This window comes from Enhydra lutris, unplaced genomic scaffold, assembly GCF_002288905.1.
Source record: "Enhydra lutris kenyoni isolate GAN:26980312 unplaced genomic scaffold, ASM228890v2 scaffoldscaffold29, whole genome shotgun sequence".
Classification (NCBI taxonomy): domain Eukaryota; kingdom Metazoa; phylum Chordata; class Mammalia; order Carnivora; family Mustelidae; genus Enhydra; species Enhydra lutris.
Window position 1 is genome coordinate 21,381,098 of NW_019154113.1, and position 15,344 is coordinate 21,396,441.

At 61.0% G+C, this 15,344-nt stretch overlaps 1 protein-coding gene across 5 annotated transcripts in view; it reads right to left on the reverse strand.

The window, feature by feature from the left end:
- Positions 1 to 1,176: 1,176 nt before the first annotated feature.
- Positions 1,177 to 15,344, reverse strand: part of LOC111152532 (aryl hydrocarbon receptor nuclear translocator 2) — a 116,856-nt gene continuing 102,688 nt past the window's right edge. For 3 of the 5 annotated variants that reach the window (XM_022511018.1, XM_022511019.1, XM_022511015.1), the window contains 3 exons: positions 15,029 to 15,194; positions 6,673 to 6,809; positions 1,177 to 5,191 (listed from right to left, as the gene is read on the reverse strand). In XM_022511018.1, coding sequence (XP_022366726.1) covers positions 5,093 to 5,191; positions 6,673 to 6,809; positions 15,029 to 15,194 — 402 coding nt within the window. In that variant the 3' untranslated portion in view covers positions 1,177 to 5,092. The remainder of the gene's footprint in view (positions 5,192 to 6,672; positions 6,810 to 15,028; positions 15,195 to 15,344) is intronic. The other 2 variants (XM_022511017.1, XM_022511016.1) reach the window with 1 other exon arrangement.

Below are 15,344 nucleotides of genomic sequence, written 5' to 3' on the forward strand. Positions count from 1 at the left end.
TTTTTAAGAAGCTGCCTCGCTGTTGTGCAAAGGGACTGCTGCGGCACCAGCACGTACGTGGGGATGTCTAGGCACTCCACAGGCTGGACAAGATCTGCTGCCATCAGTCTGTTTAAATGTTAGAACATTCTAAAGGCTCATGGAATTAGAATGTGCATTTCCCTGATGATGAAGGACCCCAGCCATGTTTTCCTGAGTTTATTTCCCACTTTGTATCTTCTTCCGCGAAATATCTGTCCAAATCTTTTGCCTGCTTTGTGTGACTTGTTTATTGAGTTGAAGCGTTCTTTACGTATTTTGGATACAAGTCCTTTGCCAAATAGATGGCTCACCAACATTTCCTCCCAGTCAATGGGGGATCTTTCCATCCTGCTAACCGTGTCCTTAAAGAGCAAAGGTTTGAATTTTTTTACAAAGTCCAATTTATAATTTTATTCTTCTACAGATCATGCTTTGGGTGGCTTATCTAAGAAATCTAAGCCTCACTCAAGGTCACAGAATTTTCTCCCATGTATGCTTTAAATACATGCATCATATTTTATATCAATCATAGCTCAACAAAGCTGTAAAAAAAAATAGGACTGGTAGACATTTAGTGGGAAAGCGTTTAAATGATTTCACTCTGGCATTTTGCTAGACCCCAAATAGTCATCTCTCCACAGAGAAAGGTTAGAATTTGTAAGTATTTCCTAGAGGCATGAGCATATTAAAATACTAACGTATGGAGAATTTTTAAAAAAATTAAAAAAAAATAAAAAGAGCGTTTGAAGAAGACAGCAGATACAGGGTTTGGAGTGAGGGCTGAGATCAAATCCTGGTCCTGCCACTCCCTTCCTGCCTGTTCTCAGGTAGTCCCTGCACTTTTCGAGTCCGGGTTCATAATGTAGGAACTGGGACTGACAAGCACGTAGCCCAGGTCTGTCACGAGTCACAGAGCAGCACAGAGCCTCCTGGAGAGCTGTGCCTGTCGATAAGGGCAAGCACCTTTCTCTCCTATGTAGCCAGACCCCTGGAAGGGCCCCTCGTTAGTGCCCAGGGCCTCTCTGTTCCTGACTGGCAGTGAGAGACAGAGCAGAGCCCTCAGCAGGAGCGAGAGGCATGAAGCCAGACACACCCCCAAGTCCAGGAGAAGTCTCCCCAGACTGCTCAGTCACAACGCTGGCTGCGCGGTTCACTGTTCAGAACAAAGTCATCTTTATTGTGATGAAATCTGAAAAGGCAGTTACATTAGTTACACATATACACAACCAACTCAATAACCGTTAGTCCGAGAGAACATTCCAGAAATACACAGGAGGATGTATCCACAGCACAGCTCACAGCCATACGAGAAAGGCTACAAGGGAAATGACGGCGTGCTTACAGAGTCCACGGAAGCCCGTCCTTGCCAAAGAACAAGGCTGTCCCGGGGAGCCAGTCGCCCCACATCCGGCCAGCCTGGCCCCTCCCCAGTGGGTGGCCCCATGCAGGCTTTGGGGGGGCTGCTGGACCACAACACCAGCTTTGGCCACCAGACCCAGGCACATCTCTAGGCGAACAGTGGCCTGCAGCCCGGTGGGGTGCCTCTCTGAGTTGTGTCGGGCCCCGGGCAGCTGAGGGAAAGGTAGAGTGACCCCTTAGCACGCCCCACGAGGATCTGGTGGAGGGAGGAGGGAAGGGACCCCTGGCAAGGAACGACCAGACTCAGGGTTTCTGGTACAACCAAGGCCACTTGTACCCTGACTCGTGACCCACCAGCACTTTGGTCGGTCTGGCTACATGACAGGTCATACTGGCAGGGAGCCCATGGGCCGGGCAGAGCTCGGCTGCTCCCAGGGGCTGGCGTACGAGGATGAGACCACGGCTCATTTCCCCGGGGTTGTCCCGTCACTTGGCAAAGGCTAGCGGACAGGGATGGGAGGTCCCGGTCACATGTGGCTAATCTGGGGGAGACACGGTCTCTTCACTGGCTGAGAGGTCCGAGCCCCCGAAGGACGTTCCCTCAACTCTCGGCAGCTCCCCCTCTGTAACGGACACGTGCAACAGTGTAGGGGTGCGTTGCATGTCTCGGGAAGCCGAGGAGAATGCGGCCGTTGGTGATGGCACCGTCACTCCCTGAAACCGCAGCTAAAGACAAAACTCGTGGGAGGGACATATAGGTAGAATGTTCTAGAACCTCCTTGCCCATGGCCACCGTCACTAGTCAAGTCTCGGGTGAGCCTCAAAATGGCTGCTTTGTGTCCTCGCCCCGGGCCCAGGCCACCGCAGTCCCGGCCTGTTCTGTGGAAGGCCCACCCTCTGGGCTCAAGGAGAGCAGGCATGAGTGAGGGAGTGAGTCCCAGCCCAGCTGGGCTGCGTCTCCGGCGGGACAGGAGTCTGGGCTGGGCCTGGCTGGAGGACGTACCAACAGCTGGGTCCACGCACGGTCCCCTCTTGGCTGCCCTGGCCTGGCACGGGGCGCTCTCCTCCAAACCAGGATGAGACCCTCAGCAGCTCGAACTCTTCTTCTGGTCCGTCACAAGATTCCTCAAGGGGACATCTCTTGGGTCAGAGATCCTCCCAGTCCTGTTTCTGTACTGGCCACGGGATGGCTTCCAGGAATCACAAGCAAGGAGCGGGGTGGGGAGTGGAGAGGAAAGAGCGCTCACACCAGCCGGTCGGACTGCCATCGGCTTCCCTGCGGGGCGCTCCTGGGACAGGGCTGGGAGCCCAGGAGGCCGGGCCGCCCAGTCACGACATTCCCCATCATGCCCGGCCTACGGTCACCGGCGGTCCCCGCCTTCCAGGACCGAGCCTTCAGGGACAGACAGAAGTGGCTGCAGGGCTGTTGGGGACCAGGCTCTCCCGCCCCGCCCACACCCCCTCGGTGTCCAGCACAGCCCAGGTCACAGCGTCAGGCTGAGGGGCACCTCTCAGGAAACCCCTAGTTCTCTCCGGGAAATGAAAAAACGAACATGAAAGCCCAAAACTTCCAAACTCACAGGTGAAAGGCCACAGAAAGTCTGTTTTCGTTTCACGGAGAAACCGTTCTTTGATCTGAAAGTGATTTCTGTGCCTTTCTTGGAAATGGTCGTGCCCCTGCCTGGGGTTGGCTCAGGCTGTGGGGGCGGAGGGGACCCCAAGGGCGGGGCCCACACAGGGGAACCCCTCTGGCTCTGGCACTGTTGTGGTGCATGGGGTTGGCTCCACCCAAGTCCTGGGGGGAAAAGGACCTTAAACCCAGGACCCAATCACCGCTGTGCGTGAAGGTCTAAGAGCCGCTCTGGGAACGGTTCAGCCCGTGTGGACTCTTTCTTGGAGCTGGGAGCACCTGCAGCCGACTCCTGGCCACAGCTGACCACTGCACAACGCCGGCCTTCTGCCGGTGGAGCCCCCCAGCGAGACAGGGCACAGAGGTCCCCTCTGGACTCCCACGGGGCCGGCGCTTAATGCACAGCAAAGCAGAGGCTCGTGCAACCCCTGACCCCGCTCCTTTCCGCAGGCTGGGCTCACTCTGCTCTCAGGCAGCTCAGAAGCCCCCGCACTCCACAGGGTCCTCCGAAATCCCAGGGTGGGGTATTTCTGAGCCAGTGCCTGAGAAGGTCTGCCTGGAGGGCCCTAGGAGGGATGCAGGGACTTCCTGGGAGGAGGACACCACCACCTGCCCAGGGCAAGCGTGGCTTCCGTCCCACACGGGAGTCTGCGAGCCCACGGATGGGGAGGACAAACGGAAGCGTGGCTGTCAGGAAAGTCAGAGACGAGAGACTGGGAGCCCGCCTCAGTGCATGGCACAAGGGGGACATGAGGTCACTGAGTACCGGGAAACACAGCAAGCCAGGGACCATGGGCTCAGCCGGGCAGAAGCTTCTAGAGTCACTCTTCCTTCTGTCTTGAGACCACCTGGACAATGCAAGGCCCCGGGGAGTGTGTACCAGAATCGGACCACGAAGCCCGGCCTTGTGCCTCACAGACCTGCACTCAGCCCCCACAAGGCGCCACCGTCCCCAGCGGCACAGCGGGAGGCGTTTCTAAGAGCCTGTCTCTGCACAGGAGTCCACGTCCGAACCTGTCCGGGGTAGCCGAGAGTGCTGTGGCTGCCACGGCGGGCGCTGGGGGAGGAGGCTCAGAAGGACGGGGAGGCCTGGACATCCTGCCTTCCCTCGGGCTCTGTGACCTCAAGGTGGGCCCTCGGCGGGCGCGGGCTGCAACCCGGGAGGGGGACACCCACAGTAAGCGGGAAGGGCCCGCACTCCCTCAGGGCCTCCTGGGAGAGGAGGTGGCCGCATCCTCTTAGAGGGGCGCCTGGACGCGGGAGTGGACCCATTAAAACAAGCACGTTCCCAGCCAGGACTCGGTGACACCGAAATGCCAGCCTGCTCTGCGCAGCCCACCAGCCCGGCGCCCAGACCGCGGGCCAAGCGCAGTCCGGCCGGGGCGCTGCTGAGCTGGAGGCAAGGGCTGTCTGTGCGGGCCCTCAGCCATGACGCACCCTGGATCCTGGCTGCTTACTCTGGCCACATGACACACACGGGGCACAGCACACCCACTGGGACAGGGATTCACGTCACACTGCACAGAGCACACACACCCCACAGCACGAGGGACAGACGGACAGATGCACACACAGACTTGGCTGAGCTGGGGATGGGGGAGTGGGGTCTCCTCTGGGTCCTAGTTCGGAGAACAAAGGCCACGCGTCCTGCTCACCCCCCTTCCAGCGCCCAAGCCCCACCTGTCCACAGATGTCGAAGGCAAGAAGAAACCTGATTCCCGTGTCCTGGGCAGGCCTGGGCACTCGGGATTGTGACTGGACGTCTTCCAGGTGAACACGGTCGACTACGACATTATTCACAACCAGACCTCGAGAGCCAGCAGACTCACCTCCCAAACATACACAGAGAAAGTACAATAAATACAACGGCCCCCGCATGTCTACCAGGGCTCCCGGTGGGTGGCTGGGCATCCCTGGCTGTGGCCTGAGCAATACTGTGCCAGGGGTGGCGGGGGGGTGAGATGCCTTCTGCTGGGGGGTCCCGCAGCGGGGCAAACAGGGTGTGGGGGGACCCCGCCAACATGGGGGGCGCCGGCATCGCGCACGGGGCTCGGCCCAGCGCTGGCCGCGCTCTGCCTGCCGCTACTCAGAAAACGGCGGGAACATGCCCAGGTCCGCGAAGTCTTCGATGTTATAGTTGCCGGTCCCCTGGGTCGGATCTCCGGGCATGGGTAGCATGTCCTGCGGGAGGGCAGAGAAGAAAGCCGCGGGGGTCAGCTCATCATCCCGGGCACTTGCACGCCCCAGGAGCCCAGCCTGCGACTCACCCTCGTGCTCATCCATCCCCCTGCCCAGGGGGCAGCCCCGCGATGGGCTCCAGCTGTCTGGGGGACACTCTCTGGGGTCCTCAAATGCCCAGAGGCGGGAAGCTGCTCTCCCCCGGGATTGGTGTCTCAGCAGCTCAGCACAACCTCAGGGCATAACCCGTGTCCGTGTGAGGCTGAGCCAGGACACAGTGGACAGGGACCCCGCCAGGTGGTGAATCTGGCCGGGCACCCAGCAAGGGACCCATGGCCGATGCTCAAAATGCAACATAAACTCAGGCCAGGCTCGTGCGCATTGTGAGGGCACAGCCGTATGCCTGTGTGGTCGGGCTTCATTTTCAACAAGCCCCTCAGGTTCTGTGGGCCTCAGACTGCCCATCTAGAGAATGGGAATAGCACTACTTCAATCCCCTCTGGCAAATTTCTCAAAGTGTGTTCTGTCAGATTCTGGCCCATGAGATACTCTTGGAGAAAAGAATTTGGTGGCAGAGGGAGTTTGGGAAATGGCACTCTGCCTACCTCCTAAAAATCCTCAGTGCTTATTCATATACTAAAGGCTCTGATAAGGACCGCAGGCAAGAACCTGAATAATTTGCTCAGCCAGTGTTTCACGAATTTATCTGACCAAGAATTCTTTTTAGCCTCGTGACCATGAACAATCTGGCTGGGGAATTCTGCCTTACACGTGGCTGTGAGGCGTAAGGACGGAGGACGGAGGTCAGAATGCTGTCCCTCTGGAGATCGAGAGGGACCTCTGGGTTCTAGACCTTTGTCTGCGAAGATGTTGCTTGGCTGGGTGGGACAGGTGCTAGGGACAAGGAGAGTGGACCCTTCCTTGGGAAGGTGGGGTTACCAACTGGGGGGCCTCCGATCCCTCCCTCCATGAGCTTCCTGCCCATCCATGCTTTGCTGGGCAGACCTGGAGCTCTGGGCGTGACGGTGACAGGGATGGTGGTGCCTCGGCTCTAGGGGAGGAGCTCCTCACACAGGCTGGTGGGACAGGCCAAGCCCTTGGCTCAGGGGTCATTGACAGGCTCAGGCCTCCCTCTGGAACCTTCCTCCAGGGGTAACTTCTGGCTGAAGGTGGGGCCAGGAAAACCCCGTGGGGCCCAAGCACTGCCTTGAGGGGCTGTCACAGGGTCCCCTCCAGCTGCACAGCTAGGCCAGGGCTGCCATCACAAGGGATGGCCGGAGGGTCTCCAACAACGACCGCTATGAGGGGCCCAGGTGTCCTCAAGCAGCGAGGACAGCTGAGGCCTCAGCTCCCGGCCCCTCCCCCCAGGCTGGGCCAGGACCCGGACCCCTAAGGACCAGTAGGGGCTGCAGCAGAGAGCGAGGGGAAAGGAAGCAGAGAGAAGGCGCCGGTACCTACGAGAAGGCTGTGCTGGCTCGATTTACCTGGAACACTTCGGTCTGACCGGGCTGCTGGTGGGGATGCTGCTCACCGCTCTGCTGACCGTGGTGCTGGCTTTGCCACTGCGACCAGACTTCCGACGGCCGCCCTTGGAACTGCCCGCTACTCTGTCCACTCTCGGCTGAAAGACCCGACGTACAGGACACCGCCTTTAACAGCCGTGTCGTGGCCCCGCGAGACCGAGAGCCACGGCAGCCCAGCGCGCCCCACGCTTGTGAACGGTGCGCTCCATCGGGCCGGCGGGACAGTGTGTGCACGGCGCCCTGCGTGCTCATGTGCTCGCACGGACCGACGGGTTACAGGTCACCTTTGCGCCACACGGCTGGGGCGTGAGACCGAAGCGGGAGCTCCCTGTCAAGGGGTACAGGCATGTGGTGGGGGGGGCTCTCCCAGAGCGCACCTGCCGGGGGCCGGGGGCTCGAAGCCTTGGAGCCCTGGCGCCCTGGGTGGGCTCACACGGAGCTTGGGCGGGGCGTGTCTGGGGGGCCTTGAGCGTGGGCGGAGACAAATCCTCCACGCACTACCCCTGCAGGCCCCAGGAGGGAAGGCCTCTCTGCCCCTCCACACCCCTCGTCCCCAGGCTGCTCTCTGCAGGAGCCTGACTCGGCCAGAGGAGGAGGTCACCTCAGCATGCCCTGATCTCTGCCACCCTCACAGGTTTCGGGTAACTTGCTGAGGCCACACGTGGCATTCCACGAGGGCCTTCCACAGGCGCCCAGAGCCACGGCCTCTCCTCTTGCCTCCGAGGGTTTCTTAGTCCCAGATGGCTTGAGGCCAAAGGCGTCAGGGCTCAGACACGAAGCGCTTCCTTGTAGGAATGAGCACGTTAACGTGTAAGGACGGTGGCCTGGCCTCTTACACCTCACAGGGAACACACAACAGGGGAACCCAGTAGGAAACAGGGGCACAAACCTGTCTAAACCGTTTTAAAGTTTCAGCCTAAGAGGATGAGCTATCCGGAGGCTCAGCCAGAAAAACTCAGGAACGTCTCTGCTCTTCCCAACAGCTCTGGTGCTCCCTGCGGGCCACCCTCCTCCCTGAGGACGGACGCTGGGCTCCGGAGCTGAGGCCACTAAGTGTTCAGGGAGAGCCCCAGCCTCCCCCTCTGTCCCCGTCTCTGTCTGTCTTACACACACATATCTGACACACGACCCGAGACACGAAAGTTATAACGAAACACCTACGTTCTCCCTAAGGCCTCCTGATGGGTGCTTCCCACACTCCAGATGGTAACAGCTGGGAAGAGGCCTCCTACAATCAGACAGGGGCGTGACGCCCTGCTTCCGGATCAGGGATTAAATTTGACGGTGCTCACGGGACTCTGCTGTTTAAGAAAAATGCATCTTCTCCTCACGCTCACGAGATCCTGAGGCCAGGGGACTTCTTGCAAAGCAGCGTGTCTGTGGGCCGGTTTGGGCATCCAAACGTCTAGAACGGGCCTGGTCCACGCAGCAGTGCCGGGGGCAGGGGTGCAGTGAGGAGGCTGCCTGAGGCACAGGCTGGCCCACCTGCTGTACAGGGGAGCGTGGAGGGGCCCGGTCACCTTCGCAGGAGGCGATGGTGGGGCAGTCCAGGGGGGCTGTCATAACAGACCTGGGAGGGGGGGGGGGGGGGGGGATGACCGCTGCTCAGGAGGCCACGCACGGCCCCCGCCGGCCACAACAGTGACTCCTTGCTGGGGTCTTGCCCGTCAGGAATTAATTCCCTCCACTTTCCCTTCCAGCTATGGCCACCACTGAGTCCCCCTGATTCATACACTGGGGTCCTGGGCTCTGGCCCCAACCCAGGCTTGGTGCAGGTGTGCACACAGGCGGGAGAGCGGGACAGTGCCTCCAGGGGAGCTCATGGCACGGCGGGGGAAGGGGAAAGGCAGCGCCACATGGGCGGGAGCCACTGTGACCCGGGAGAGTGGCGAAAGTGCCAACTCTCAGGGGGACACCTAACTTGTCCTGGAAGTCGAGGAGCCCAGTAGGGGACAGTCAGCAGCTGAGCGGGTGCGGGGCTGAGGGTCCAAGTGTGATGGGCTGAGAGCGAGCCACGGCGTGGGTGTCCCACTGTGAGGGTGGCAGGAACCCGGGGTTCCCAGGCATGTGGAGGAGTGGCCTGCACACGCCTGCGTGTTCGGGAACACGGCCGTCCAGGGCCGAGAGGCAAGGAAGGAATAGGTCAGGAGGAGGCCGCTGCGGGGATGTCCACACAGCACACGGTGCCTGAGTCCTGGGGCACAGGGTGGCGGGAGGACCTGACAGAGCCAGCGGACGGCCAGGAGCCGTGTGGTCCATGTGGTCCGCGTGTGGTCCGCATGTGGTCCACGTCTCCCCTGGTCGGATGTGCACCATCTGCTTCTCTAGGCTCCAGGCCTGGGGCCACGGCCAAGTCTCTGAGAACTGCCCGGCATCCCCGTGCCTAAAGCCAGCATCTCCCCTCTCCGGACTGTCCCCGTGGGGAAAGCCCAGCTAAGGACACTCAGGTCCAGCCCACGGCCCTGAACGTCGCATCTCCGGGCCTGTCCGCTTCCCTCCATCCCGGGCCAGCAGCTGTCTCCGAAATTCACAGCTCCCCCTCATCCTCCTAAAACTGCGCCCAACCAGCCCAGCCCGCCAGGGCCCAGAGAGCCTGTGTAGCCCCACTTCTGCTTTGCACCCACCCTGCCCCCCGCCACCCCTTCCCGGGTGGCCTGCCTGCCCCCAGCCACGGACCCCCTCTGCGCCTGGAGGGTTCTGCCTGCGTCCAGAGCCCCACTGGGTGCGAGCTTCCCAAACCCACTCTCCGCTTGCGTGGCCTTGTGTCCTCTCAACCCCTACTTCTGCTCCCACGGATGCTTCCCTGCATTCATCGGCGTGGAACCGGGGAAGGGAACACACGTTCCCATGTCAGTCAGTCTCAGGGACTGCCAGAGACCCTGCAGGCAGTGGGGCCGAAGCCTGGAGAAAGACGGGCTCATTCGTACTCATCACACACGCACGCTTGCACAATCAATTCTTAAACTTCCGGGAAAGGACAGGCTCTTCTTAAATGTTTGCAGTAGAGGGGCGCCTGGGTGGCTCAGTGGGTTAAGCCTCTGCCTTCGGCTCAGGTCATGATCCCAGGGGCTTGGGATCGAGTCCTGCATCGGGCTCTCTGCTCAACGGGGAGCCTGCTTCTCCTCATCTCTCTCTGTCTGCCTCTCTGCCTACTTGTGATCTCTCTGTCAAATAAATAAATAAAATCTTAAAAAAAAAATGTTTGCAGTAGAAAAACCACTCAACGGGATCGCTTCGGGAACGACAGAAGGAGCCGAGGAAGGAGGGACGTGGAACTTCTGGAAACAGGTGTGTGCTGGGCTTTGACCTTATCTCATTTCCTCTTCCCGCTGACGCTGAGACGGCTGCATTCCCCACCGCTTCCAGACAAGGAACTGAAGCCTCCGGAAATCTGCCCGCTCATTCCACCTGAAGTGCCGGAGCCCCCTTGGAACCGAGGTCTCTCTGACACAGGGCTCGCGTGCGTTCACTTGGGACACTGAGAGTTTATATCCGACGCCCACCAAGCCCCAGACACGGAGCAGAGAGCCTCGGCCACGGGGGCGACCAAGCCCAGCTCTGCAGGGGCAGCAGACGAGGGTCCGGGTCATCAGGATGGCTCCGAGCACAGCAAGGGGGTGTAGGCTGCGTGGGGGGACAGGGAAGCGGATGTCACAGCTGATGGTCTTCCTCGGGAAGCCGCCTCCCGGGCCGTGACCAGCGGGCTGCGTTCACACCGTCAGACGGGAGGGTCCCGGGGAGGCCGTTCTTCCGGCCCCTGTTATGGAATCCGCGTAGCTCTCAGCCACACGCGTGACCTCCGCACTCACAGAACAGCAGTGACCATGACACACAGCGCCGGGTGCTCTCAGCCCAGACCTCGGCCCGCGGAGCCACACCACCCGACCACAGACCGATGCTGAGGAGGTGAGAAATGTGGCCGGCACCCACCATGTGTCCACAAGCCACTTCCTGGAGAAAACCCCAGGGGTCACCGACATCCTCGGACGCCGTGTTGTTCCGGGAGCTGCGTGCATACAGCTGCAAACTGTGAGCCGGGCTCCAGCCATTCCGTCTTTGCTCTGCCGCTTCCTGAGCCCAGTCCGGGCTGCTGTGGCCCCGGCTGGACGTGGGGACCCGTCAGCCCCGCAGCCCAAGCAGAGCACGCGCAGCGTTGCCACCGTCAGGGCCAAATGGGTGGCCTTTCGGACGACTTCAGAACCTGGAGAAGCGTGTGGGTTCCTAGGTTGTAGCAGGAAGGGACGACATCTTCCTCCCGAGACAGTCCTTCGGCGTCCGAGGCCGTCAGGTCACTTGCTGACGGTTTCCCAGAGAGCTTCCCCTGAGGATCCCAGAGCTGCTAGAACTGTTGCTCAGAGGCCCTCTGCGGCCGGTGGGGGGGGGGGGGATGGGGGGGCTACCCCGGGGGACCCTGCCGCGCGGGGGGGACATGTCTAGAGACACCTCTCGTGGTCATAAATGCAGGGGGGCGGGTAGGGGGAAGCTGGGGACGCAGCTGAACAGCCACACGAACAAGGTAGCTCCTGAGAGAGAATTACGTGGCTTAAATCGTCCACAGCACTGACGCTGGGAGGCCTCATGGTCAGAGTTAGCCAAGAGCATCCAAGTGCCAGCTTGTTCTAGAAATGCCTCCGGGTGGGGGGCTCCTGTAGGTCATGCCAAGGACACGTTTCCCATGCTTTCTCCCCAAGACTTCATTCTTCGTCGGTAACTGGGAGCGGTGGGAAGGTCTCTGATTCCCTAAATTGCTGTGAGAAGGCACACGGCTGAGTCGAGGCAGGACCTGGGGGTTCGGGGTGTGGTGTCTGCAAATGTTCCAGGTCACGGAAATGCCAACCCCTCCCCCACCGCGCCTGCCCGGCCCCGTCCCTCATTTTTCATCCCCCTTCCCGCCGCAAACATCTTCAGACTCTTGTGGAAGGACACGTTCTCTCCGTCTTCCTCTCGGAAGCAGGCGTGCGGACGGACAGGCCTCCTTCCGGGAAGGCCGGTGACGTGACCGATGCATTTCTCGAGCCTCAGAAGTGACGCTCACACTCACGCCGTCGTGTTATCTGCTGTGACCCGGGAGGATCTGCACGGACTCGTGCCGGGCATGTGCAGGGTGGGTCAGCTGCCCCTTCCTAAACTGGGACACGCGGAGGGCAGGAAGCAATGGCTTGTCCCTGCCTGCCCGGCCTCTGTGTCTGGACGCGCACGGGTGAGGCGGTCACATCATCTAGACCCCAGGCGAGTCCGAGGAGGAGCGCCTGGTCTGCCCCGGCCCCTTGGGCCACTTTCCCTGAGCAGCCGTGTGCTTGGCCCCTGCATTTCCCCGAGACACACGGACGCAACGGCAGGCAGGTGGTGGAGATGGAGACGCTGCCGTTCAGGGACCTCAGGTCTCAGTGGGTTTACTGCCCCTTCGCGCTGCCTTGTGGGGCAGCTGCCGCGTGCGGGAATCACATCTCCCCCACCACTAGGCGAGGTTAGGCTCTGTCCACAGAAGGTGCTGGAGAGACCCGCAGGCACTGAGGAAGGGGCTTCTCTCCTGGTTCAGATGTTTCTCTGTCTGCAGCGCGGGGACTGGCGGCGTGCAGGAGGCCCAGCGGCAGCTCCTGTGGGCTCCGGTCTGCGTGCTCCCTCCGGGGAGCGACCAGCCGAGGCCCCCAGCCCCCGGCCAGTCCACTTACTGCCACGAGGCTCTGTCCTCCGCACAGACACACCTTCGGGGAGGTGGGACCTCCAGGCTTGGAGCAGGAAGCTGCCACACAGGTTCACCAGCATGTCCTCGCCAGGGCGTTCCAGCAACCCCATTAGCTAAGGGTCATTGTAGGAAGCGCCCCGAGCCACAATGACAGGTGTGGCGTCTGTGTCCTGTCTGCGCCCCGTCGGCCGCGCCCTCCCCACCCAGCTGTTAGGAAGCCAACACCTGCACTTGTCAGCCCCTCAGTGAAGCGTTCTAGTACTGCTTCCAGGCTCTCCCCATCAAATGAGGTAAGACCCATGGCGAGCCGAAACCGGAATCAGGACTGGAAACGCAAATGCATCAGTCGCACAGCTCGGGGTCCATGCACAGCCCCGAAATGGCGGGAGGGCTTTGGTCTGACTCCGGGAAGCCAGGGGAGCGAAAGGAGCCTGTGGCTCACGGAAGGAGCCAGAACAAGGAGGCCGGATTCCTCATTCAAGGAGGGAACCCCATACACTGGCCACCTCGAGGAGCCCCTGCAGAAGCCCCGGCACGGCCTGTTCCCCCTGATGTCAGTTACCAGGGCCCGCACTAGGTGATCGTCGGCTCCCCAGCTCTCCCAGACTCCTGTCCGTGAGACAGGGCCGTCGGGGCTCTGGAATCTTGCCCAGGACAGCTCGCTGAGCTGGGTACTGTGGGGGGTGGGGGGGGGCTGGGCCTGCGCACCCTCTGGGCCCGACCAGTAGGTCCCACGGCACCGCCATCTCACCCGTACCCTTGGAGGGGGCACTTGGGTTCCATGCACGGCAAGGTGAGAGTCCCCTGCCCACATGAGCACGGCTGGCGGGTCCACGGGCTTGTGTTCACTCAATGGCTGACACCATCAGCAGGTGCCTCTGTCTCTTCCCCACGCACCCCTTCTTTACCGCTGTCTTCCCTGCACCCTCCCACTGGCTCGGGAGCACGTCCTTGTTCATGAACCACAGGCACACTCTCTTCTCTCTGACCTGACCAAAGCCTGCCCTCCATGCCTACCTCCACAGATCCCATTTCCCTGGAGCCCCTTGGAGTTGAGGCTGTTTGTTTTCCACTGGCCGCACGTCCCATGCACGGCCCGCCCTACCCTCTGGGCCCCTCTACACTACCGTCCCCTCCTCTGCTGGGGCCTCCTGCCACTGACCCACAGCTGTCCTTGGGGAGCCCATGCCCACCAGGACTGGCCCACCCTATGCTCCTCCCCCGCTCCCTGACCTCTTCTCCAGGGCCTGGTTTCCAAACACGGGTGACCACTTCCTCCTGCCCTGCTGGGTCAAGGTCAACAAGGGAGGGATTGATGGTGAGCCCGCAGGAGCCCTGTCCGTGGTCTCTGTGCACTCACGCAGTGGGGCCCAGCCCCTCATTGGTATGAATCAAGAAACCTCCACTGGGACACCCAGTCCCCACCTAAGTCCCATGTGCCCCTAATGACGGATCAGAGGACAGGGGCAAGTAGAGTCTGGAGACAAGGGCACTGTGACCTCTATCTGACCTCACCATGCCTCAGTTTATCTATCTGTGAAATGGGAGACATCAGGCGTCTCCGTGAGAGTTATGGGAATTCAAACGTGCCTGTGCCGAGCAGGTAGTGAGCGTCTGGTAAGTACCAGCCGTGATCCTAACTGTCAGTGGGGTCCTGTGAGTGCAGGGCAGCCAGGAGCGAATGGGGACGTGGCCACTGTGCCCGGATGGGGACCCTCTCCCATCGACAGCCGAGGCAAAGACCAGGGGGTAGGGGCTCCCTGGAGGCCAGCTGCTTCCAGAGTCCAGAGGTTTCTGAGTTGGGTATCCGGCAGGCTAGAACGAGCAAGAGGCCGGGGACCCTTCCCTCCAGAAACGGGGACCATGTGGCTGAGTTCCCGTTGGGGGACAATACTCAGGCTTGGCTTGAGGCCGAGCAGGAGAACCTGTTCTGTGTGTGTACGAACAGGGGCACGGCTGGTGAGGGTTCAGGAAGTGCTGTGTCCGGGGTGGGACAGGGAGTGGGCAGCGGTGGACACAGCGGCTCCCCTGGGGCTGACTTGCCAGGTGGAAACCCGGGTATGCGGGCTCAGCCCCACGCTCGCCTGAGGGCGTCCGTCCTGCAGAGAGACGCCCCGTGAGCCTCACAGGTGGGTCACGGTGGCCGCGCTGAGAGAGGATGGGCCCCAGCTCAGGAAGCTCAGGGCGCCTGGCAGCCCCTCCCAATCGAGGTGGGGCCCGGGCCCAGCAGACCCACATGGAAGCAGCACCACGGGAAGCGGCACCACGGGGAGCTGCCACTGAACCCCTATGGCCTGAGGTTCTTTGAAGCTGGGAGAGGAGCTCTGACACGGGATGGGATCCTTCCCGGGACGTTCAGCAGAGAGAGTGAACTTCCTCACCAAGGGCCATAAAGGGTAAAACAGCACTTTGGCACACAGGACTATAGTCCCAGAGCCTTGAAAATGACAAAATCGCCTCACACAGCTGAGACCCAAGCCCCCAGCGTCCGAGAAACACCACGGCACCTGGAAACCCCCAGGCATGGTCCCCGGGTTCTGGAAACTCAGGGCTCAGTCCCCCGAACTCAGGACGTTCAGAAAGCATTTCTGTCGGCTCTCCTGGGGAGTCCTGCCCTCGTTCCCAACCTACCAAACCCTGGCGTCCGGTTGGCGAGACTGGAATAGGCGTTCCCGCTGGGCGAGGAGGTAGCTGGGCTGGAGAGGGGGCTGTAGGAGGACGGGTCCGCCGGGTAGGTGTGGCTCGTGCCAATCCCAAAGGGAGATGACTGAGTCTTGCCGGACTGGGAAGGGATTTGCTATAATCAGGACACAGCAAAGAGAAGGGAAGCATCACCAGCAGGCCTCTGGCCCGGTCCCTAGGCCGCACGGGCTGACAGCAACTCCCCATGGCTCTCCTGCCCACCTGGGTCCAAACCTGGCGTCAGCCCAGCATGTGCAGGTCCAGA